We start from the raw sequence: 25,998 nt of genomic DNA on the forward strand, positions 1-25,998 counted from the left end.
GCGTGGGTGCTTTGACTGAATACTTTTCTTTGGTACTTTCTTAAGTGAGTGCGTCACCTGTCAGCACCTTTGTGGTAATAGCGCATTTGCGTCTTTACGCACGGACGAAGCTCTCTTCTGATTTTATTGGCTGCCCACCAGGCTTGTTTTCTTGGCTTGTAATGTTTTTGCAAACTCAAGTGAAGTCAGAAAAAAAAAGCTATCTGTAGTGATGTTCCTGCCCTTTCCTGTGTAAGGCTCCACCTATTTCAACAGCACACTTGTCGCCGAGCCTCTGACCTGGCCTCCGCGTCTCGTCTCGTCTCTTCCCAGGTAAGTCATTTCAAAGCACAATTCCTTGGTTCTTTGAAAACATATAATTTATTGCCAATAGCAAACTACAACCATCACACGTAACCACAAACTTGGAATGTGCGTGAGTTATACCTTAAATTTGCTTTTGGCATATCAAATAAACCATTTTTTAGCATGTATATCTTATTTTATTTCCCAATTTCTACATAAAAATGTTTGGATTCAAATATTTTGGGGTTTCTTATCCTAGAAAATCCTGCTTAGTTTGTATAAAATGCCTGATGAAAACAAAAATCTCTTACGGGACCTACAAAACCAAACCATAAAGCTATATTCTTTAAGAAGCAGGCAGAATGAAAATGGCTGAATACTTTTCCCCTCACTTACTGAACTAAAACCTAGTGATTTTTTTTTAACCATCTGCATGAATAGGGTGAACAAATGATAATAATAGTTTCCTCCCTGCCACCGCAGCATTGTGGGGTAACAAAAACAAATCGGTGCACAGTTTTCTAATTAACGCTCAAGAGGGAAACAAAAAGCTAGTCCAGGTGTCGCTGTTGTGTGGTTGTGTCACTGCTGTGTGGTTGTGTCCGTTCTTTATAAGGTTACACTTGAATAACGGGATAACAACACTGTCGGACGAGAGGAAGGCTTCCCCGGCTGTGGACCAGGACTTCACATCATGGTTCGTAACAAGTCTTTACTGAGCTGAACTGTTTTTTAAATAAAAGAGAAACAGAAATTATTCCTAATTCCAGTTTGTGCTTCAAACTGCACTACAAAAATGACTTGGCCTACATACCATTTAACCATTTAACCGTGGATACTTAATGACAAGAAACCTCTAAAGCAGTGGTCCCCAAACCCCGGGCCGCGGACCGGTACCGGTCCGTGGGTCAATTGTTGCCGGGCCGCAGAGAAAGAATACATAACTTGACATTATTTTTATATTATATTATTAACATTATTTCTGTTTTATTTATTATGAGATTCTGAACGACGTTTTATTTTGAAAAATTACCGGACTCTCTCCACCACATCTGTCTATGACTCACTCTTGACATATGTCAAGATGCTTGCCACGGTCACACGTCACGGTTGAAGAAGAAGAAGATCAACTCCTGGAGATCGCAAAATGACGGCGGCATTAAAAGTATGTTAGAGACAATAACTGCCGGTGTTCTGGATTAAAGTCATGCATTTCTTGCATTTGTGTTACTGAAAAAAATAACTTTCACATAAAATAGTACTGATAAAAGCTCATCCAACATTTACATATTTAGCACTTCACCTTTAAAGGTTTTGAAAATGCCTTTTTAGTCAAAGGATTTTTTAAAGTATGTTGCAGTTAGAATAAAAGCATGTGCGCGTCAGTGTGACTTGGTTCAGAGAAACACAGATAAATAGTTCACGTTGTTTATAAGGTTACACTTAAATAACAACACTGTCTGACAAGACGAGAGCTGTACCTTCTGTGGACCAGGACTTCACAAATGTTTTTTTAAATAACAAGGAAACAGAAATTAATTCCAGTTTCTGCTTCAAACTGCACTACAAAAATGACTCGGCCTACATACATACTTTTTAACCTAGGTGTGTCCGTGAATACTTAATGACAAGAAACTGTCAGGTTATACTTTACCTTGATGGTGAACAAAACTTACATCCTTCTCCCAGACACCCCTGTTATAAAGCATTTTAATAACATCAATTAATACAATGTTCACAAAGATAAAAAATACTCTCTGTAAACAAGTCTGTAAAAACTCTGACTGGTTTTGTATTTTACAAAGTATTCCTGACAATAAAACATTGTCTCATTGTTTTTCCATTTACACCTTTTTTGATTTTACACCACTTTCTGTTAATTTCACTGACATTTTTTTTTTTTTTCACAGTGTGGGACTCCACCATGGCTGCTGGCCTCTCTGGCCTTTGCCTGTGTGACTTCTCTGGTTGACATCTCTCCACTGTGAGTAGATCTGCCTTATACCTTTAAGTTCAAATGTGCACTCTGGGCTTCCTCATTTTAAATCACTGATTCTAATAATAATAATAAAAAAGGAAATATGTGGATTCACATTGAAGTTAAATTCAGCTCCATATTTCACTTGTGTCTTACATAAAAAGAGCTGTTGTGTAGTATGCAGTTTGTGTCACGTAAGTCAAGGTAATGTGGTTTTTGAAAGGATGCCAGTATCACTGTAAACCTGAACATTTCGACTCACTCCTAAATAATTGGGGCAGTTTAATCAAAGCCAGTCAAGTCAATAAGTTAACCCGACATATAACTAGTGAGTGTTGATGTCGTTTTCGAGTGAAAATCCATATTTCACTTGTTTTTTTATTGAAAATTAGACATATACAAAATAATATTAGTATGAATATTATACACATCATAATATTCATTCATTGAGAAGTGTTTTTGGCCTCCAGTTATCCACTTTCATTTGGATAGACATGCTCCTTCTATACATTCTACAAAAGATTTAAATTAAATGAGTCCTTTTCAGTCCTGCCAGGGGTTAGGGTTAACCGCAGCCACTGAGCAGTGCCCGGGGAGCGATGGGGGTCGGAACCTTGCTCAGGGGTACCCCAGCCCTTTTTTTTAACCTGGTGGGGACTCTAACCGGCAACCCTTCAGTTACAAGCCAAGTTCCCTTTCCACTTGCCCACGGGCTGCCTTACACAAGAGATATTTGATGTCCTCCCAAAAGTCTTTATATACCCCTCCTGGAATGTTCTTGTCCTCCTCATCTGGTGTTTTAATTTAGTCTTTGACAAAGAAAAAGTAAATTGTGTCTTTTTACTTTGTCTGAGCTTTTCTAGTCCAAAAACCAAGGCTGAATTTCTATCACCTATTGTTATTACATTGGTTGTCAATCACTGTACGAGAGATGAATTTGCTTTTGATTCTATGTTAATTTTTGTTTTATTGGCAAATTTTCCCACAGAAATGTTTGTTGATGTCAAGCTCATTTGAAGTCGTAGCAATTGTTCAACTTTTTTATAAAGCATTGTTTTATTATTGAATAAAAGAAAGTTCAGTTGTTAGTAACAACGTTGTATTCATATTTTTGAACTAACTAACTGAAAGAGGCATCTTTATTACAGTTGCATCACAGCAAATAAATCTTTTCTGGTAAATTGAATGTATTCAAACTCAAACACAGACTAAGATAAAAAGCTTACAATGAGAAAAAGTGTCAGCACCCTTAACATTACATGGTGCAGTCTGACAAGAGTATTTGTCTTTTCCTGGTCTCTGTAGGAAGGTGATGTCTGCCCCAAACGTGCTGCGTGTGGGAACAACAGAGAACATCTTTGTGGAGTGTCAAGACTGTACAGGGGGAGACATACAGGTTTACATCAACGTGACAAACCATCCAACCAAGACCAGGGAGCTGGTGTACACATCTGTGACCCTTAACAGTGCAAATCACTTCCAGGCATTCGGACAAATAAAAGTTAATGGAACACCATTCATTTCCAATCACAAGTGTTAGAGTAAATTGTTTGCATTATTATTATTCCTCATCATTAAAATTGCACTGCCCAAGGTGTATATTGTATTGTATATTAACCCTATTATTACTTTTTTTTATTATTACTTATTATTGAACCTTACACTTTAATAATATTTTTTTTCGAATGTTTTTTATTTTATATCTTTATTTCATTAGTTATATTTTATCTTATTTAAGTGCTTACACTGTTTATATTTTGTATTTGTCACTTGTTTAACTCTGACCATTTTGCTGCTGTAAAAAATAAATTTCCCCAGTGTGGGATCACTAAAGTCTAATCATATACACCTGTCCTGCTCCTCATTACTGATTCCTCTGTAAATGCTGCCTTCAGATCCCCGCTGAAGAGTTTAGCAGGGATCCCACCGTGAAGCAGTATGTCTACCTGCAAGCTCATTTTCCTGACGACCTGCTGGAGAAAGTCGTCCTTGTGTCCTTCCAGTCCGGCTACATCTTCATCCAGACTGACAAGAGCCTCTACACCCCCAGCAGTAAAGGTGTGTTCAGTATATATGATAGTACATAAGAACACACTGTGTATCACTGTGTGGATTTATTCATGACAATTTCTAACACTCTGCATTTTTAAAGGGAATCAGTCTAATCAGCCTCTTTCTCTTCCTGTCAGTTCTTTACAGGATGTTTGCAGTGACACCTCGCATGGAGCCCATTGAGAGTGATGGAAACAATTTTAAGGATTCTTTCATTGACATTGAGATTATGGTATTGCATTCGCTATATTAAGCACAAAATAGAAAGTATAAAGTATATCAGCATTTACCAAAATTTGCAAAATAGCCAAGTGACAGTCATTGAGTTGATGACAACCAGGGATGATGTGGCACTGTTGAACTTTGTTTTTTGTTTGTTTTGTTTTTAGACTCCTGACGACATAACTTTACCTGTTGGTTCAATCTCTCCAACATCGGGGATCTACTTTGGTGTTTTCCAACTTGAAGAAATTTTCAGGTTAGTTTTATTTAGTTTTATCAATTACAAATCAGAAGGTTGATACCACTCTCATAACATCTCATAAAAATGTTATAAGATCCAGGGGATAATTAGCATAGCTTCACAGGAACATTGCTAACGGGAGGAAACAGCCTGACACTGTTGGCTGTTGCCAAGAGACATAAAATAGGCTAGTCCAGCACACTGTGCAGTAAAAACTATCCATTGATCCTTATCATAAATATAAAAGATACACAATCTTAACTAACTTGTGTGATATAGCTATATGTGTATTATAATTTATCTTTAGTTGGTATTGTTAGAAATGTAATCTAAAGAGAAATGTTAGTTGGGATTTGGAGACACACACACGACACGAGTAACAGTGTGTGTGTGTGTGTGTGTGTGTGTGTGCGTGCGCGCATGCACAGTCCTGGAGTCTGGAAAGTGGTGGCCAAATTCCAAAAGAACCCACAGCAGAGCTACACTGCAGAGTTTGAGGTCAAGGAATATGGTGCGTTCCTTTTACCTGAAGTTTACCTTTGAACTCATGATGTAAGTATTTATTTACTTTCTGGTGTTGGACACATATTAAGTTTCATTTATATTTCCAGTGCTGCCGAGTTTTGAGGTGAAGTTGATGCCTGTGAGCTCCTTCTTCTATAAGGACAGTCCAGAGCTCACTGTCAACATCAAAGCTACGTGCGTATATATATATATATTTTTTTTTTGTGGCTTTCAGAAATAGAATCATTAAAGGCTGAGTGAAAGAAAAAATAATGTTATTGTGTTGCTGCTTTTGTCTGACTTTCATTGAAACTGCATGTTTCTTGTGGTTTCAGGTATCTGTCTGGTCAAGGTGTGTCGGGCACAGCACAAGGGATATTTGGGGTTGTGCTTGAAGGTCAGAAGAGGAGCTTTCCAAATTCTGTTCAGAGAGTAGCGGTGAGCACATACATTATATTTATTTTTTGATTTAAAGAGAGATTAAAAAAAGCAACACAAACAAAAAAAAGATATGAAAACAATTCAACTATAATCTTAAATTAGTTAAGTCATCAGTTGAGTGTTTCACAAAATTCATTATCTCAGCAAAAAATACTGTCAACATTTTCCATGTTTGTGTTAATATCTGCTGTAGGATTATTTGCAGGAAGACTAGGAGCTATATTTAAAAGAGGTTATTGAACTCATTTGCTATTTTGTTTAAACCATTAATTTCTACATTATTTTTCATTAGGTAATTTGGAATTGTTGGCTTTTATTTTATTACATTATTTATTATTCCTCATGTAACCTTGCTATTTTTATTTAATAGGTTATTTTAGTATACATCACTGCCAGGGACTCATCAATAGTTCATGTTGTGCAGTTAACTTTGACAGTTCCCCTGACATATAGCATATCTTTTAAATTCTTAGTCTTAGTCATCTGTTGTCATTTTGTATCAGTGGTGGAGTGGCTCAGTGGTGATGACCACCTGTGGTTAAATCCCTGTGTGCAAAGGATTCATGGTCACAAGTTCAACTCCACCCCTGGCAGATTGTACTCAATTCCCCTGTAAGTCGCTTTGGATAAAAGCGTCTGCTAAATGAGATGTAATGTATTATGCTTACTGTTGGCATGTTGCTTGTATGGCTGATACCTTGGCTAGTGGATCCTGTTTACAGGTGTGGCCTAGGCCTGGTAGCCTGGCAGTTGGTAGATCATCCCTGTTCAGAATCTTGTCCAGTGGACCATGTCCACTGCAGCCAGACACTATTTAGCCACAAAGCTTAGAAAAGACTGCAGTTAAATCCACAATGTAAAAGGTTACCAAGATGTTACCATATTTTCAGAGTTGTGAGGTGTTGTTCACCAGTTGGGCCATGTAGGCCGAATGAAAGCTACAACAACAGCAACAGAACTTGTTAATGGATGAATTATATTCCATAGTATTGAATATGCATGCAGAACGAGGACAGATACATTCCGTAATCCTTAAAGTATAAAAGTATTTCTAAGTATTATTAAAATTTAAGTTGCAGTCAAATGATCCAAGGAGTTAAATTCTCAAAGGCACAGCACGTCAGCCATCTTGGACCAGTTGGGCCACATGGGTTGTAAAGTTAGGCCTTTACATCTGAGACACAATCAGAGAGACTAAACAATTTAGGATTTTCAGTTTGCCTGTTGTCACCAACCCCACCAGTTAAATTATTTATGTATCTATATGATGATGAGAATAAATCAAAGTTGGTTTTGTAGCTTACATCTAAATGTCCACTTACTCTTTTTTTTGATGTGTTAGGTTGAAAATGGTGCTGGAGTGGTCAAACTGACGAGGGAACACATCACACAGACCTTCCAAAATATCGACAACCTTGTGGGGAGTTCCATATTTGTAGCAGTCAGTGTGCTGACAGACAGTGGTAAGAAAAACAGTCTGTGTCACATGATCATGTGTGATTTGAATTTCATTGATCAATAAGAAAATGTAAAACACATTATGTCAACTCAACAGGTAGTGAAATGGTGGAGGCAGAGTTGAGAGGCATCCAGATCGTTACATCCCCCTACACCATTCACTTCAAGAGAACGCCCAAATATTTCAAACCAGGAATGGCCTTCCATGTTTCTGTAATGCATTTACTCATAATTTATAATTATTATACAATTATATTTCAAAATAAATTCATGATTTAAAGGGACAGTTCAATATATTCTTATTATGTGGCTGTTTGTTTCTTTCATGGCAGATTGAAGTTGTGAATCCAGATGAAACTCCAGCACAAGGTGTTGCAGTGGTGGTGAGTCCAGGTGATGTGAGGGGTTTGACTGCAGCTGATGGCCTTGCAAAGCTTCCCATCAATACAGAGGCAAGAGCATCAGATCTGAGAATCACTGTAAGTCTCTGAAACATCTTGTTTCCCTCCCCTTTTTTCCCCCTTTTTGCTTTTTTTCTCATATAAAATGAAGTGGCACTATCACCAAATTCCGCAGCTTAATTTACTTTACAGCATGTGGTGATCTGGTTATCTTAATATGACCTTGATGTCATTCTTTTCTTTGTGGCATACGGTATAATGTAAATGTAATAGTGTATGTATGAACTGGGGGCTGATGTTTGTAAACACAGCAGACACAAAGTTGGCTCCTCCTCCCCTGCTCACACCTGTGCCACAGAGTTTTGAATAATAAACTTATGAACACATGGACGCACTAACTTTGTGCATGCAATGGGTCTATGTGTGAAATGGCTTTTCAAAGTAGATTACACTGCCTTAGACAGTGTTTATTTATTATGTAGAATGTTCATACCACTTCAATAACCTACCTGTAAAATATGTCCATAATCTGTAAAAAATTCTGCAAATTAGCATTTATCCATATGTCTATTAATATAGCGTATTCACTGCACCTTATCTGTATATAATAATCTGCACAATATAATTGTATTTATAGCGCTCATTTATATTATATTATATCATATTTGTTTTTTTTATATTTATACTTATTCATAGAACAAATCTACTTCTGTACATATATATTCATATTCTTGCAATTTCAGCTTGTTTCACTTCTGGTGAGATGCAAACCTTATTTCGTGACCCGAAACTTGTATTTGAGTAATGACAATAAAGTTGAATCTCATCTTATCTCATCTCACCTGGTAGCTTGCATTAGCTGAAGTGGTGGCTCGTAGATTCAAAGCTCAAACTCAGGACTACAGACGTCCAGTTTGTCACAACATACTTTTATTACCAGCAATTCACAGTATGAGTTCACTGCTATATAAATATATGTATGTATAGTATATATATATATAATATACATGTATGTGTATATATATATATTATATATATATATACACATATATATAAATATATATATACATATATATATGTATTTTGTAGGAATGTAACAATGCGTGGCTAACATAAAAGAGACTCTTTATGCCTGTCATCTCCTTCAGTGTTTACCGACTGTAACCTGTTTGTCCCGCCCCCCCTCACTGTTATTGGCTGGAGGATATAAACACAATGGCCAAATGTTGCCACCCAGTAACATTCTGACCGAGAACAAAACAAAGGCAAAACATTAATTACCAGCAAAAAAAAATACATATACACTTCTGGTAGCTCATTAAGGATGATTGACATAGATTACTTTAAGATTAAACTTTTTTGAAAAATGCTGCAATACTCTACCTTTAACTAAGATATTGTCTTAAAAACCTTTCAGTTATTGTCAGTAGTTCACTATCGATACGACTGGATAGAACAGTACAGATCTGGGACCTTTTGTATTTCTTTACATTGCTGTGTTTGTAAACCTGTCTGTGTCTCTGATTTTAGGCAAAAACCAGTGATCCTCGTATTTCACCGGAAAGACAAGCATCAGCCACCATGGTAGCTCTTCCGTATAAAACTGAAAGTTACAGCTACATCAACATAGGTAAATAAAATCCTGAAATACTGTAACTTCAAATGGTAAAACACATTAATGAGTACCATGAAATCTTTTCATTGTGCAGAACTCATCACAAAATTGTTTTTCACAGGTGTGCATACAGCAGAGGTTGAGTTAGGAGACAATCTGAGGATCTACCTCTACTTGAACAGGGAGTCAAATCAAGACACTGATATCACATACCTGGTGAGCCACATGCTATGACCTACTGATCGTTCTGTATAAACTTGTGTTTGGGTCCATGCTGATGTTTTAATCTGTGTCCCCAGATCTTGAGCAGAGGTCAGTTGATCCGACATGGCCGTTACAGGACAAAAGGACAAGTAATGATTTCCCTGACCGTTCCCATCATCAAAGACATGCTGCCATCATTCCGCATCATAGCCTACTACCATCCAAATGACAATGAAGTGGTATCAGACTCTGTCTGGGTGGATGTCAAGGACTCCTGCATGGGCTCGGTGAGACACACATTATTGATATAGTGGAGTTACACTAAGTAAATTAAAAGAATACAATATTTATAATGTTTATAATGTAGTTTATAATGTAATAATAATGTTTGTGTGTGTGTGCTGCTTTAACAAACACAAAATGTTCTCTTTTCTTTACAATCAGCTGAAGTTAGAACCATTGAGACCTACTGCATCCTATAGGCCTCGAAGTACGTTTGGTCTGAAGGTTACTGGAGATCCAGGAGCCGCAGTTGGACTGGTGGCAGTTAACAAAGGAGTCTCTGTCCTGAATAACAAGCACCGCCTCACCCAGAAAAAGGCATTTCTTTTTAAATTAATTTTCAATAAATTTAAAAGTTGTACAACATAAAAAGTGATGTCAATAAAATACATACATTTTAAGTATGTGTATTGTTTAGATCAATACTTCTTTTTTTGTCTTGAAAGTGTACATATAGGTTTGTTGACCATAGACACTGCAACACAGTTTAAGGTTCAAGGTTTACTTTAATGCCATCCATCATGTTAAGACATGGAGGATGAACATTGTCACTCAGGACCATCATTTTTGTGGTTTGTGTGTTTGTATGTCTGTGTGAAAATGTCTTCCACTCTGTTCAGGTGCAGGAGATCGTGGAGAAATTTGACACAGGCTGCACCCCTGGTGGAGGAAAGGATGGTATGAATGTGTTCTACGATGCTGGCCTGTTGTTTGAGTCCAGCACAGCTTCTGGAACTCCTTACAGACAAGGTGACACTGTGTTACTCTCAGATCTTTTGGTTTCTCCTTTTTCTCATTTAACGATAGGCAACATTGTTTTGGAAAATAATTTGGTGCAGAAGTTTTGTGGGCCTCATTCTACTGGCTAATGGACAGTAGATATGATAATCCTTACTCCCCCTGTGGTGCCTCCTACTGAAATAGAATGAAAGACACTGTTTCTTAAATGTAGATTCTTCTCACCACCTTTGTGTTGAGGTGAACAGATATTTTGAACTTCACACAAGATAATTTGACATTAGAGCAAGTGAAATGATATGTATTTTAAAATTATACCCTATAAACTAACCCTAACCCTTTTTTATTTTGGGGAGAAAAAAACTTTAGTATACAGTCCAATAAATAAGGATTTGGATTTTTTTTATTTGAATCTTGCAAAAGACGAGCATAGTCTAACCTTGTTTTGTCTGTGTTGCATTTTCAGAACTAAAATGTCCAGCCCCCAGCAAAAGGAGAAGAAGAAACACTATTATGGACGTCACAACCAGCTTAAGTAAGAACCACAGCTCTAAATCATCAGTGATTTAATGTGCAGTCACATTAGGTATTTTATTGTCTCTAGTTTGACATTTTGACTTTTAAGGTTATCCTTATTCAAAGGATAAACTTATCATTGTGGTTAGAAAGAAATCCTTCATCATCATTCGTCCCATAACCTCTGTTTCTCTCCTCCACAACTGTCTTGCTTTCCAGTAAGTCAGTATAAAACTCATCTTCAACGTGAGTGTTGTTTTGAGGGCATGAGGGAAACCAAGCTTTCATACACCTGTGAGAGGCGCAGTGAGTACATCTTTGATGGTCTAGAATGTGTTCAGGCCTTCGTGCACTGTTGCAATGAGATGACACACCAGCGAGCTGAGAAGAAAGAGGACCAACTCCAAGTGGCTCGCAGTAAGAGATGGGTGACAAGGAAGGGGTTGGATATTCATGATTGAAACAAAACAAATATTAAACCTTTTTGATGTCTCTCTAGGTGAGCTTGAGATCAACAGTTACATGGACAGAAATGAGATAGTGTCTCTCACTCAGTTTTTTGAAAGTTGGCTGTGGTGGACAAAAATCAATCTGCTCTCTTGTCCTCAACACACACCCAACTGGTGAGGCAACACACACACACACACACACACACACACACAGATATCCTCACTCATGACACCACTAAAATGCCAACAATTTTCTTTGTTCTAGTGCAACCTCATCATTGATGAAAAACGTTACTTTACCAGACTCAATCACAACATGGCAGTTCATTGGCATTAGTCTGTCAACAACCCATGGTGAGCACTCAGTGAATATCTGTTGTTTCACTTGTATCTATAGACTGTATATCAACATGGACATAGTCTTCTGGTGGCAAACCAAATGTCCACTCTAAAGCCTTGAGATTCAGGTTTTGACTACTGCCATGACAGTTTTTGAATCTGAACCTTCACAAACATCAGCTGTCCATCCATTATCTACCGCTTTAGTGTGTCGCGGGGGTGCTGTGCCAAACTCAGCTGACATAGGGTGATAAGCGGGGTACACCCTGGACATTTCGCCAGTCCATCGCAGGGACACATTTAGAGACAAACAACCATTGACTGTCATATTCACACCTATGGTCAATTTAACCCCTAATCCGGAGGAACCCGGAGAACCCACGCATACACTGGGAGAACATGTAAACTTCATGCAGAAAGGCCCTTGTTCCAACCGGGGCTCGAACCCCGGTCTTCTTGCTGCAAAGGCAAGAGTGCTAACCACTACACCATCCTTTTAATCTATTTTAGTCATATAGAAACATAATTTACTATTGACATCATGTTTTATTGAAGAAGACCTGAAAGTTGCCACTGAGACCATTAATCCCTGTTTATATCCCTCATTATAAATCAATAAGTGAGGTGTTGGCTAATTTCCTATAGATTTCCATTGAGTTTTCCCTGTTGGCTTACTTCCATCTTACTTGATCGACTTCCTTTTTCAAACTGGAAGACAATGTCCATTTGTATATACAATCTATGATTGTACCTGACTATTGTGAAATTTCTCTCATCACTTACTTCTCCTCCTCTTCTTGAAGGAATCTGTGTCAGTGAACCGTTAGAAGTGATTGTCAGGAAGGACTTCTTCATTGACCTTAGACTGCCCTACTCTGCTGTCCGTGGAGAGCAGCTAGAAATTAAGGCAATCCTCCACAACTACAGCCCCGATCTTATCACTGTAAGTCTGATGATGATATTTTTCGCAGTATATTTGTATTAAAAAAGAAAAAAAAGGTTCTCTATGGCCTCTTTTAACAATTTCAAACAATACATTTATTCTAAATGTGTAACTAAAGCAGTGTTTCCCATTAATTAACGAGAGTGTGGCAGCCCGCCACAGTCTCATATGACCAAAAAAAACAACTATTTCACCATATGATATGGCCTGCGAGCGAGAGCGCACCCGCAAGCAAACACACACACACAGGTCGGCTCTACTCGCCTCGGCAATTCCACTAGCATAGTACCTGGTACCAGGTACTTTTTTTAGTACCTGCTCTGGCGAGGTTCCAAGCACGCTGAGTCGGTACTATGCGTGACGTCGCCAGAATGCCGGCCACCGATTAGTCAGAATGCCGTCACAGGAAGAGACATCCAACACAAACATCAAGCCGAACAATGCTGAACTGTAGTTCAGTGAAAGAGTTCACAATCCTAAAAATGTGGGTTAATCACCAACAACTACCAGGGAAATGTCTAAAATCTCAATATTTAGCAGAAGAGTCTGGTGTATTCAGTGACACCACTGCTGAGCGTGACCACCATCACAAACACTGCCACAGTATTTCAGTCCAGTGACTGTGTCAGATAGAGCCTAACAAATATTTGTAATTAACTGAGTCTAGGGAGTCAGCTACACTGAAAACAACTGCTTTACAAGTCACTGCAGTTTCATGCAGCTGAGCAGTCATAAATTTATCCACGTTGAGTAGGTACTTTTTTGTAGTGGAGATGCAACGTAAACCGTGCGTGTCTCCACACCACCCCAGGGGTCACCAACCTTTTTGAGACCGAGAGCTAACTGAAGGGTAGAGAATAATATGGAGGGCTACCATATCAACATTTTATGCAATTTAGCATTTAAATGATGAATATTATGCATTCAATTGCATACACATTAATTCCAGTGCTTACTCTAACGATTATCACAGTTTTTACAAACAATATCAATTATATTTTATACGTGGTGCCCGTGGGCTACCAGGTACTCGCGGGCAACACTAATCTAATGATTCAAGATTCAAAAAACTTTATTCCCATCACATAATGAAAAAGAGCTCACAAAGATGTCTATTTTGCTTTGTTTGTTTAAAGCAAAACAAACATGTCTTATTGGTTTAAATTAGAGTGGCTTGAGAGAGCACAAGGCACTCTAGTTTAAATGTGTGTTTTATATCTTTGTGGCCATGTCTCATCCATCCCTCTCCCAAGGTGTGTGTGGATCTGACTGAGACGGAGCATGTATGCAGTGCGGCGTCAAAAAATGCAAGATATCGTCAGGAGGTCAGAGTCGGGCCCCTGACTACACGATCAGTTCCCTTCATCATTATACCCATGAAGTACGGACAATTCGACATTGAGGTCAAAGCAGTCGTGAAGGACTCGTTGCTCCTCCAAGATGGAGTCATGAAGATGCTGCGGGTGGTGGTAAGAGAAACTGACGCCATATTCAAACTACAACAGCGTGTTGAAATGTTCTTCAACATTAACGGACAACTTTTACAGATTTGTTGTGTATGTATATACGTGTAAGAGTCGATGGTCATATTCAACACCTTTTTATACAACAGCAAAATAATTTGTTCTGAAACGATTAATCGATTATTAATGGATTACTAAATTAATCGACAACTATTTTGATAATCGATGAATCGGTTTGAAGCTTTATTCATGATTAAAACAAGATTTTCAATTGTTTAAACTTCTTAAATATGAATATTTTCTTCATTTCTTTGCTCTGGATAACAAAGAAATCATTAAAAGTCAATCATTTTGGTTTGTGGACGAAACAAGACATTTGAGAACATCATCATTTCCAGGTTTTACAAACACCGATCAACATTTTTTAAGGTTTTCTGATATTTTATTGACCAAACTATTCATCGATTAATCGAGAAAATAATCGACAGATTAATCGATTATGAAAATAATCGTTAGCTGCAGCTCTAGTTAGCTCTGTTGCCTTGCAGCAAAAACACCAACATGGAGTTTGCATGTTTGCTCTGGTTTTTCTTAGGGTTCTCCAGTTTACACATGCAGTCAAAAACACTTCTAAACTGCCCGCAGGTGTGAGTGTGCGAGCGAATGGTTGTTTGTTTTATAGTGACTCGTCCTTTTGCCCTATGTCAGCAGGGATTGGCACCAGTAGCCCCACGATCCTCATGTGGAGGATTAAGTGGTTGACAATGAATGAGCTCAACAATGACACACTGGGTTGTTTTCTAATCATGTTTACACTCTCAGCTGTTGGTAGAACTGTAAATGAGGAAAAAAGCAATTAATATGGATGTTTTATGAATATTTTTAAGGTAATATATTTAAAAACAACGCTTACAACAGTAGATAATAATCCCAATTCAAGTGTGGTTGCCAAATTTTCCAAAATACAGAGCAGCACATGTTACGCTGTGTTTATGCACACAAGTATGCACATAATTGCCCAACCATTGGTTTTGTTTTCATGAACACTGAACCTCAACACAATACGACAATTAAGGACACATTTCATTTAGACCTATAGACCAACATATACAGAAAAGAACAAACTTAAAACATTAGACGTGATTATAATGTTTGTGTTGTTGTTTTTCCAGCCTGAAGGTGTACTAATTAAGTCTGTACAGACTATAATTCTAGACCCCTCACACAAAGATGCCGGTGAGTTCATACATTGAATGCCTTCACTTTATAATCATTCTGTGTTGTGTGTTTAAACTGACTTAAAATGACTCCCCCACCCCCCAAACTTTACGTTTCTTCCTCCAGGAGGTAAACAAGAAGTCATCCTCAATAGTGGAATTCCAAAGAAAGACTGGGTTCCTAACACACCTACAAGCACACAGATCTCTGTGACAGGTGGGATATCACATTCTGCATTTTAAACATTACAGACTTACACGGTCAAATCAATGTGCTTTGTTTTTTAATACAGTATTGATCTAATCAGGAGATGACATTGTATTTTTTTGCTTGTGTCTTCCTGTTGATTGATAATGTTTTGATTTGTCTGGTTATGCATGTGCAGGGAGTGAAGTTGGTCCATTGGTGGAGAACGTGATTAGTGGGAAATTGATGGGTTCATTGATCAAGCAGCGAAGCGGCTGTGGAGAGCAGAGCATGATCTACATGAGTCTATCTGTCATCGCAACCATGTATTTGGACAAAACTAACCAGTGGGAAACTGTGGGCTTTCAGAAACGAAATGAGGCCCTCCAGCATATCAAGACCGGTGAGATCACAAAGAATATCAGTGTTTCCCCTATCATTATATTGGGGGACTTTTTTATTAAATGTATTAAAAAAGCGACTAGCGACAAATCTACCGACTTTCTGAGCAGCGTATTCTCTGTCTCCACGCAAACGTGTGGGCGGCCCCTAAATGTGGGATTTCCCAATCCTGCCGCCGGACAGACATGACACCGACAGGATCATATAGGATCATATCGGATCACGGTGTAGGATATTGACGGTGTTGAGTCGCCGGGGGTCTGTGAAGTCGCTAAATATCCACACGGAAACTGCACAAACCGTAAACGTAAACAAACAGACATTATGTCCCTGTCTTTGTTTCTGGCTCAGTCTATATTCTTTGTTTGGGTTATTATATCTAAAGTTTACAACGTCATCTTCTCTGTTTTTGGTGTAACGTCAAATTAAATGCATCATAAAGTTTTGTGCCTGAAATCTTTAAGCCCTGTTGTTGACGGGATTAGGTCACAGGATCTAAATGAGACCGCGGTAATTACGAGCGATGGGTCGGGCATTGATCGAGTCGTGATCGTGCAGCTATCACTGGGTGGAAACGGAGGGGAGTTCCGCTACATCTGGAGCGAATGTCAGTTGAATATCCATTTTTTATTTTACTAATTTATTACTAATTTAATAATTCTTCCTCGTTCATCTCAGCAATAGCTTGGTGCTGGCTTTGAATGCATGTGCAGTGTGTGACATCGATGAATCTTCTGCTCGATACACAATGCCTGGGTCCCCTGTGACGTATTGAGAGTTATGTGACAGCTGCAAATTCATACTAACTGTGGGTTCATTTTTTTTTTTTTTTGAAGTCGTATCTTTTTGAATCGTACTCATAACTGTGGGTTCATATTTTTTTAAAGTCGTATCTTTTTGACAGTTATCCTACCCTACCCCATACTGCACCCCCTCCCCCCGAGAAGCAAGTTTGGTGTCAAAACAAACAGTGTGGTAGACAACAAACTACTCCTGTACAGATCTACAGAGCTACAATGATGACACTGACACCATCTGATTTTGGCACAGAGACACATACTCAAACATTTTCTGCCTTTTAAACAAACAAAATTACCATCTGACAAATATGCTCTCATCAAAGAAAAAAGAGATTTTCAGGGCTCCTTCAATGAAGCAGTCATTTGAGCAGGACTCTTCAAACTAACATACATGTATGATGCATGGACTGAATATCAAAAAATGTGTTTTGTTTGCATCCAGGCTACAAGAATGAGCTGGCCTACCGACTGAAAGATGGATCTTTTGCAGAGTGGACCAGGGCCAAGAGTAACACCTGGTGAGACGTTCAAATATAAATGAGCTCATATGCAAATGTTTCCACATCCTCGTCTATCTCTGACTGTGTGAGCATGGGTGTATTTTTCATGTGTTTAATGTAAGTAAACAGTCATCCACTCTCCTCTCTCTCAAAGGCTCACAGCTTATGTGGTCAAGGTGTTTGCCATGTCCTACAACCTGGTGGAAATGCAGAAGAATGTGATCTGTGACGCTGTCAAGTTTCTGATTCTCAATGCACAGCAACATGATGGCATGTTTAGAGAAGTCGGAAGGGTGATCCACGGAGCGATACGTGTGCGTGAACTCATTCCAGTGACATCATCAATGACAAAAAGCTCATTGAGATGAAAAAAGATTATGTCACACTTTTCAATTCAAATTGAAACATTTTCTGTGTGCATGTGTGTGCAGTATGGTGCAGTTTCAGATGCCTCCATGACGGCCTTCTGCCTCATCGCCATGCAGGAGTCACGCCAGCTATGTGCTGACACAGTTAGTGTGAGTACCTCACCTGCCTGCATTGTATTACACCACTGTGATCACATACTCACTCCACATAAGTGATGGACCAAGCAGAGATTATTTGTTTTTCACCTAATGCACATAAAACAAAGGCAATAAGATATAAATTAAAGCTTGACTGACCTACTGTTCACTTTTCACATTTGAGGAGCAGCCATTTGTTTGTTGTGTTGTTAAGTTGTGTTTTTGTTCAAGTGCCTGCCTCTCACCGCGCCCCCCATGTTTGCACTGCTTACTTGTTTATCTGTTCTCCTGTCACACTCAGTCCTCCCATCATTTCTCTGTTTCTTGTTTTCCTGATGTCCAGAGTCTGCCTGGAAGTATTGACAAAGCCGTGGCCTACCTGGAGAAGCGTTTGCCCAGACTCACCAACCCATATGCTGTAGCCATGTCATCATACGCTCTGGCCAACCAAGACAAACTGAACAGAGAGATCCTGTACAAGTTTGCTTCCCCAGGTGCAGTTACAGTTCTCCAATACAAGAGAAAAAATATTCTGTGGTTCACACAATCTTTTTCAGGAATATTAACCTCTATTAAAACAGTTTTTGACACTATTTTAATTGTCATAATATCTAAATTGGCCTTTACAATTTGAGCGCTCATGTCTGCAGGTCAGAATGTGAGATTAAATATTCCATATCAGATGACATTCGGCACAAGTTCTACCCCATAACAAAACAACGTTCTTTGCCTGTGTTTTTCTTACAGAGTTGTCCCACTGGAATGTTCCTAAAGGACGTGTTTATACATCAGAGGCCACAGCTTATGCTCTTCTTGCTCTGGTCAAAGCCAAGGTGAGTCTTGGGAAGTTCACTCGGGGCCCAGGAGAATCATTATTCTCTTTGGATGTAACCCACATTGAATCTTTATCATGAATTGCTCAGGAGAGAGTGGGCTGTTTAATACAGATCTAAATATCACAATGTTGGTTTGGTTAGTTTATATGGTGTGCTTCAAACCTTTTCTCACCTTCTGTTAATAAAGGCCTTTGAAGATGCTAGACCTATTGTGAGATGGTTCAACAAACAGCAGAAGGATGGTGGAGGCTATGGCTCAACTCAGGTAACAGGACATCCCAACTTGACCTCTAGCTCTTTTTTTTCTTACAAAACTACAAAACAGGTCAATGGACGTTTTATTACTGTTGTTTTTCTGTCCAGGCTACGATGATAGTGTACCAGGCTGTAGCAGAATACTGGGCTAATGCTAAAGAACCAGAGTATGATCTGAACGTGGACATCCATTTGCGTGGCAGGGCCAAGCCAGAGAAGATCAACTTCAACAGGAACAACCACCACACGACCAGAACATCAAAAGTGAGCGTGCACGCTCTGTCACACACTCTGTCAGTGGTTGTCATCAATCCTGTTTTTCTGATCATCTGGTTTCTTTTGTTTTTATTTTGCCCCTCACAGTTCAATGATATAAACCAGGATGTTAAAGTGACTGCGACAGGAACTGGAGAAGCAACACTGAAGGTAAATAAAGCATGTTTCTGTTTTCAGTCATTTATGAATACATGTTCCTGTGTTAACAGATGGTGTCACAGTATTACGCTCTGCCGATGGAAAACGAGAGTGACTGTCAGAAGTTTAACTTGTCAGTGGAGCTCATCCCAGGTCATTTTATGCCCTCTACCATTTGAAAATGATTCTGCCCGGAACTTTTCTGCCATGACAAAAAATTACATGCTCATCTGGTTTCTTGCTTTTCCAGAGAAAATGGATGAGGATGAGGCGATATACAAACTGAGAATAGACGTTTTGTAAGTATGGCTCAGAAATGATGCTGGTTTAAAAGGTCCAGTGTGAAACATTTAAGAGGGCTCATTGACAAAAGTTCATATACTACCCATCAGTATAAAATCACATTTTTGCAGCCTTAGAAAAAGCCTTTTATATGTACTTAAAGCAAAGGCCTTGCTTTATGTTTTAGTTTCAACAGCAGCCCATAATTTCACATTTTGGAGTGAGAGATTGGTTAAACAGTTGTGAATGACTTCTCCCACATAAAGCCAATACATAACCTAACTACAAAAAAAGAAAGAAAAAACATTTAACATTATTCAGTTGTCGTATGACTCGGCTCTACTCAGTTTGGAATCAGAAAAGTTGTTTTCCATTACTGTAGTATCTCCTCAACGTGGGCAGGGTCATCATAGCACAGCTGCATGAAACGCCTGTGACATCGTTTTATACACACAAACTAGTGACTTGTAAAGCAGTTGTTTTCCGTGTACTGAATCATTAGAATCATTTAATTCAAAAGATGAATTCAGTACTTCCTCAGACTCTGTCACTGAACTAAAATACAGCTGAACAGTTTGTGATTCTGCTCATGATCGCCAGCTTTCAGCAGTGCTATCACTTCTGTTAAATATTGAGATTTTAGAAATGTCCTTGCTAAATGTTGGAGATTAACACGTTTTCAGTGAAGAGTCGAGTTGAGCTGAGTCATGCTAAAACTGTACAATGAAGCGCACCAAAGAAATGAGAGCGTTGTGAATGAGTGTGTACATTCTTTGTGGTATTCATCAGCCACAGTAGTTTCCTGATGTGACTGGGATGTCAGTAATTCTTACACACTGGACCTTTAATGCTTTATTACTTCACGTCTTTCTCAACACGATTGTGTTCTTCATATTTTTCAATTAAATGTGTCCATTTATTGCACAGATATAAGGACAAGGATCACGATGCAACTATGTCAATCTTGGATATTGGCTTACTAACCGGCTTCACTGTCAACACAAATGACCTGGACTTAGTAAGATTTTTACACACACACTCACTTACAATTCAAAGGTCAATGAACATGAAAAAACAAGATGTTCATGGCTTTCAAAGGTCTCTGACTCTGTATGCTTGTGTCTAGTTGGCCAAAGGACGCGCCCGTACCATTGCAAAATATGAGATGGACACAGTTCTGTCAGAGAGAGGTTCACTGATCTTCTACCTGGACAAGGTAAGACATTAGACAATAGGAGTGAAAAAATAGAAAAAGCAATACAAAATGTAATTAAGATTATTAAAAAATCAGTGTGTTTTGCAATCCAGGGTTTTAAAAGACATTTTTCAATTTTATTTGAACATTTGTACTGTGTCAGAATCTCTCGGCATTGCATTATTATTTTAATGAGTAGCCAAAGCTAAGAAACACTTATTTTCTACTTGGCTTCATTGTATTTTTTTTTTATTATTAGCAGGGGCAGTTAAATATAGCAGTTAACTTAAATGTACAAATTCCAAACTGCTGTCCAATTCAGTTCAGCTAAATATCAGACTGATTGACCGTCACGTGATGTGCATTGATTTTGGAAATATCTTCCATGGGTTATTGTCTTAAGAAAATGTATCATTCAAATTAGGTTTGAGGAAAATAAGGTTGTAATTATTGATACTAGTGACTTACTATACTTGTAGAATCACAATAAATCACAATGGCAACTTTTAAATTGAATCAGCACCCGAGTATTGTGATAAAAGCATATTGTCCCAGACCTCTCAGACAACCTCACTTCTCATCTTTGCTTTACATTTCTCCACAGGTTTCTCACACACGATCAGATGAGATCACTTTTAGGATCCACCAGACTCTGAAAGTGGGCGTCATGCAACCAGCGGCTGTGTCTGTCTATGAATATTATGACCGTAAGCATTAAAGACACTTGGATAGATCTGGATAGAGAGTACATAGACAGATTAGCAGTGTTAACAGTGTTGGATTGAATGCACATTTCATCAATGGGTGTCTTTATCATTGCAGAAACACAATGTGTGAAATTCTACCATCCAGAGAGGAAAGATGGGCAGCTGCTGAGGCTCTGTAGAGATGCAGAATGCACATGTGCTGAAGGTAAACACTATAGTGTCTCTCTGAAGATGCAGCTGAAAGTACTGAAGGAACTCATAATAACTACTAATATCATGCTTCATTAAAGAACTGATCATTCTGCCGTTTACAACGTCACCTCCTCATCCTCTAAATACTCGCCCTCAGAAACACTAGACGTCGTCATGATCGCCACTTCCACGGTCACACACACATGATGTCCAGATCTACATTCCTACCAAGTCACCTCTGCCACACACTCCACTAGGAGGATAGGTTTTTCACATTTTGGTCAGTAGTAAAGCTCTGACAATGCCACCCTGTAGATGTTAACCCCCAGAGAAAGTATTTCATCTGCAGATGAAAAAGATCAAAACTACCTACATAAGGGCACAAAGGTTCATTATACCAAGGCAAGGAACCAGAGACGTGGTTCCATCCAACAATAATCTTTATTCCAATTGAACATGTAAAATTTAAACGCCATATAATAACTATAATAGGAGTAGGAATCTGTAGGGCAGAGGCTTACCAGTGGTGAGGAGGGCTAAGGAGGGAGGAGATCCAGAGGGAGTCACCCTCATTCACAACATGTACACTCACATTCCCACACATGCAAGAACGCGGCACACAAGATGGAGGGCAGACTGTATATTCCTCACCTTTTCTTCCACTGTCAGCAACTGCACTCTCTCTCTCACCCCACACATCCACAGCGTAGGTTTAGTCTTTGTCAATAACCTCTAATCATTCATGAAAAGTCCTAAATAAACTACACAACGCCGCAGCATGCCTCCTCACTCACATCCACTCTTGTGATCATTTCATTACACACACTGGCTCTCTGTACCATATCATATTCAATTCCAAATCATTCTTCTCACCTATAAAGCCCCCCATAATCAGGGCCCCCTCATGCCTCTTCAACATGCTCCACCAACATTGCACAGCGCTGAACCTGGAGTGACAGAGACTTTTCCATCGCTGTCTCCTCCCTCTGAAATCCTGATGCTGATTCACACCAATTTAAACACCCATTCACACAATCATACAGTGCATCTACAGTATGAGACACATTAGCATGTACTTATGTTATTGTTTGTATCTTTCCTGTGCGTCTGCTGTTTATTTCCAGAGAACTGCAGCATGCAGAAGAAGGGTAAAATCAGCAATGAGGTGCGCACAGCTAAATTCACTGAGACTTCACCCACCAGCAAAATAGTTTTTGGTAAGACTGAGTGTGAATGATCTGCATTATTTTAACTATAAATGACCAGAATGTTTGTATAAGAAGAGGTTCATAATCATCATCTGCCACTTATCTGTCCTCAGCTTACAAAGTGAGACTGGAAGAATTCATCGATGGTTTGACTGCTGATATTTACTCAATGCAGATAATGGAAGTGATCAAAGACGGTGGGTGTGAACTGCCTCAAATGTATCACATTATACATGAGGGGTTTAAATCCCCTCATCTTCTTCTTGGCTAAAAGTAAAGCCATTTTCAACTTATCCTTTTGAATCCATTTGGGAGATATGGGAAAATGATAATCATGTTTTACACTAATGCTTAAGATGTGTGTTTGATCCAGAATTCTCTTCTTTCTCTTCTGGTGTATTTAAAAAAACAGGAACTCATGATGTTGGTCCCCTGGGTAAACTACGCAAATTCCTCAGTTACCCTCACTGCAGGGAGGCTGTAGATCTGGTTAAAGGCAAAACGTATCTCATCATGGGCACATCAGAGGATATTCACAAGGACCAACCGTAAGTTTTTTGTGTGATCAAATGTGTTCTTTATACTCCTGTTCTATCAATGAGTGTCATACTAAACAAACTGTGGTGGTTAGAGCTTGTGTCAGCCGGCAACATTATCATGCTGCACACCAGATGTGATTTGGATGACTACAAACACCAATAAGGGCCCACAAAACGTTTCAGAAGTCAATTATATTGCTCTGTAGTTTGATGGTATAAATGCTTCTTGCCTCTGCCCAACCCTGTGCTGCTGCTGTATACACAGGTGCAGCATATACACATTAAATGCCACATTAAACTTTTTTAATGTAAAAAAAAAAAAGAGTAAATGACATCAACAAAAATCTCCTGAATCTTTAAGTCTATACGTCTTGCTACAAATATTTTTCTTCATATATTCTTTTGTTTGTTTATTTTTTTTGTGGGAGGACTTCCCACTGTGTTCTTACAGTGTGCATACCAGCATCCATGTGATTGCTTCTCTCCCCACAGGGATCAATATGTGCTCAGCGAGGGAACCTGGATCGAGTACTGGCCCACAGACGCAGAGTGTGGAACAGATGAACACAGGCCAACATGTTTGGGCCTGGAGGGGTTGGTCGCCGTGTATTATATTTCGTGGTAGAGCAACTCCAGAAAAGGAACTTTCCTTTTCTACTTTTTTTTGTATTTTAGCATTTTTTCATGCAACTCTTATAAGATCAAGGTTCAATGTGTCTTTATTATCCCTGAGGGGCAATTTGGGTTACAGCTAGCATTCACATATTTACACATATGACATATAAAATAATTAGTACCACATCACAAGTAACAATATTAAACACAACAATAGAACAAGTGTGATATTTGATTCACTATTAAAGAGACTGATTGCTGTAGGAATAAATGATGATTTAAACATGTTAGTTCTGCGCATGTTGTGGCAGAGAAATATGTTAGACTGGTGCAGGACATGTATGCCAACTGTGAGACAGCGGTGAGGTGTGCTGTAGGTGTGACGGAGAAGTTCAAGGTGGAGGTGGGACTACATCAGGGTTCGGCTCTGAGGTCCCTTCTTGTTTGCGGTGGTGATGAACACACTGACAGATGAGGTTAGACAGGAATCTCCAGGGACTATGATGTTTGCAGATGACATTGTGATCTGTGGTGAGAGCAGAGACCAGGTGGAGGAAAAGCTCGAGAGGTGGAGATAGGAGGGATAGTGAGTACATTGGTAGAAGGATGCAGGGGTTGGAACTGCCAGGTAGGAGGTCTAGAGGAAGACCAAAGAGAAGGTTTATGGATGTAGTGAAAGAGGACATGAAGTTAGTTGGTGTGAGAGAGGAGGATACAGAGAACAGGGTGAGATGGAGGAGGTTGATTCGCTGTTTTTGTTTTTTTTAAGCACCTGACCTGATATAGCTGAGGTCATTCAGTGCTATTCTGGCAATTTTACTGCACACTTTCACGATGCCCTTTAGGCATTTTTTGTTTACTTCAAAGAAGGTGACCCTTTAAAGAAAGTAATGTAAGAGATTGAAACGCTGTGACACTGTGGAATAAACAATAAAGTCTTCATCTAAATGTCTGCATCACTTTTTTTAGTTATTTAGATGAATGCATATTATTTAAACTTTTATCATTACTGTGTGGGGTTATCGTGATACATTTGTAAATATAGCATCAATTCCTGCTGCTTTTTAACTATGCACCATGGCAAAGAATGAAAAGAATATTATGAAAGTGAAACACATCCCTCTGTCTTTATGTAGTCAGACAGAAATGTTCACTTTTGTTGGTAGTGATTCACTGTTTGATTAATGTATAGCACTATTTCAGAATTGATATTGTTATATTTATATATTATACTGTGTGATATTAACACTGCACTTTATCCACCTGATGCTGCAGCATAAAACCAACAACAGTGAACCTGCAGGAGCTCAATGCACTTCTAGAACCTTCTAGAGTTTCTGACAAATATAATCACTTTAAAAAACACTTCAAAATCGTCCTGAAAGATTCTCAGCTTCTCTGGATAATAAACACCAAGAAACTCATGACAAATAATCAACCTTAAAATTTCATTTGTCTTTTCATGACAGGTCTGAAATTTGGAATTTAAAATAATTGTGGGACAAGGACAGTTTATTATGATATTAAGTGCTTTGATACATGTCACAAGGAATGTTGTTTTATATGTAGGTTTATATAAAGCAGTTGTAGTACTATAAACATGCCATAAGCCTTTTTTTTAACGGAACAGCAATTCATAATGACACATGTATTAGGGCACTCCTCAGAATTCTGACTTTATTCTCACAATTCATGCTGGGTTTTTTTTTTCTTTCTTTCATTTTTTTGTTGGATTTTAAGATGGCAATTGAAATCATAATAAAAATACTACTATAAATATTTCAGTTACCCCCAAAAAGGCTCAACTTTAAATAAAGGTGTAAGTAAGGAAGATATGACGAGGAGCTAGGCCTTGAAGAGCTTTAAAAGTGATTTGTCAAAATCTTCACGTGAGCTTGTATAAAGATGCTAAAACTTGGATCTACTTTAACACCTGGCAGCTGAATTATTTGTACGTTATAGTTGCGACATGACATAAATAAATAAGGGGGAGAATACAATAAGAAGGCAAT

The 25,998-nt window shown here is 38.6% G+C and overlaps 2 protein-coding genes across 3 annotated transcripts in view; one reads left to right on the forward strand and one right to left on the reverse strand.

Annotated features, from left to right (window-relative positions):
• On the forward strand, nucleotides 1-24,576 carry LOC131466577 (complement C3-like). Its single transcript, XM_058639908.1, has 45 exons — nucleotides 1-312; nucleotides 902-982; nucleotides 2,196-2,269; nucleotides 3,569-3,764; nucleotides 4,159-4,321; nucleotides 4,453-4,547; nucleotides 4,705-4,793; nucleotides 5,207-5,289; nucleotides 5,390-5,477; nucleotides 5,618-5,720; nucleotides 7,066-7,186; nucleotides 7,279-7,394; nucleotides 7,514-7,660; nucleotides 9,113-9,212; nucleotides 9,319-9,413; nucleotides 9,497-9,688; nucleotides 9,846-10,001; nucleotides 10,304-10,433; nucleotides 10,888-10,956; nucleotides 11,157-11,354; nucleotides 11,437-11,560; nucleotides 11,652-11,740; nucleotides 12,529-12,668; nucleotides 13,922-14,137; nucleotides 15,304-15,367; nucleotides 15,476-15,565; nucleotides 15,735-15,938; nucleotides 17,180-17,255; nucleotides 17,392-17,551; nucleotides 17,669-17,755; nucleotides 18,087-18,237; nucleotides 18,491-18,576; nucleotides 18,767-18,844; nucleotides 18,943-19,098; nucleotides 19,198-19,260; nucleotides 19,320-19,401; nucleotides 19,499-19,547; nucleotides 20,458-20,548; nucleotides 20,657-20,746; nucleotides 21,330-21,432; nucleotides 21,548-21,637; nucleotides 22,749-22,841; nucleotides 22,946-23,029; nucleotides 23,245-23,380; nucleotides 23,864-24,576. The coding sequence occupies exons 2-45, from the start codon at nucleotides 980-982 to the stop codon at nucleotides 23,994-23,996; spliced, it is 4,953 nt and encodes a 1,650-aa protein (XP_058495891.1). The 5' UTR covers nucleotides 1-312; nucleotides 902-979; the 3' UTR covers nucleotides 23,997-24,576.
• The window catches only part of LOC131466571 (complement C3-like), an 86,687-nt gene that overhangs the window by 49,533 nt on the left and 11,156 nt on the right, over nucleotides 1-25,998 (reverse strand). The gene's annotated exons all lie outside the window — the stretch shown is intronic.

The sequence above is a fragment of the Solea solea genome, chromosome 10, assembly GCF_958295425.1.
Source record: "Solea solea chromosome 10, fSolSol10.1, whole genome shotgun sequence".
In the NCBI taxonomy this organism is placed as follows: domain Eukaryota; kingdom Metazoa; phylum Chordata; class Actinopteri; order Pleuronectiformes; family Soleidae; genus Solea; species Solea solea.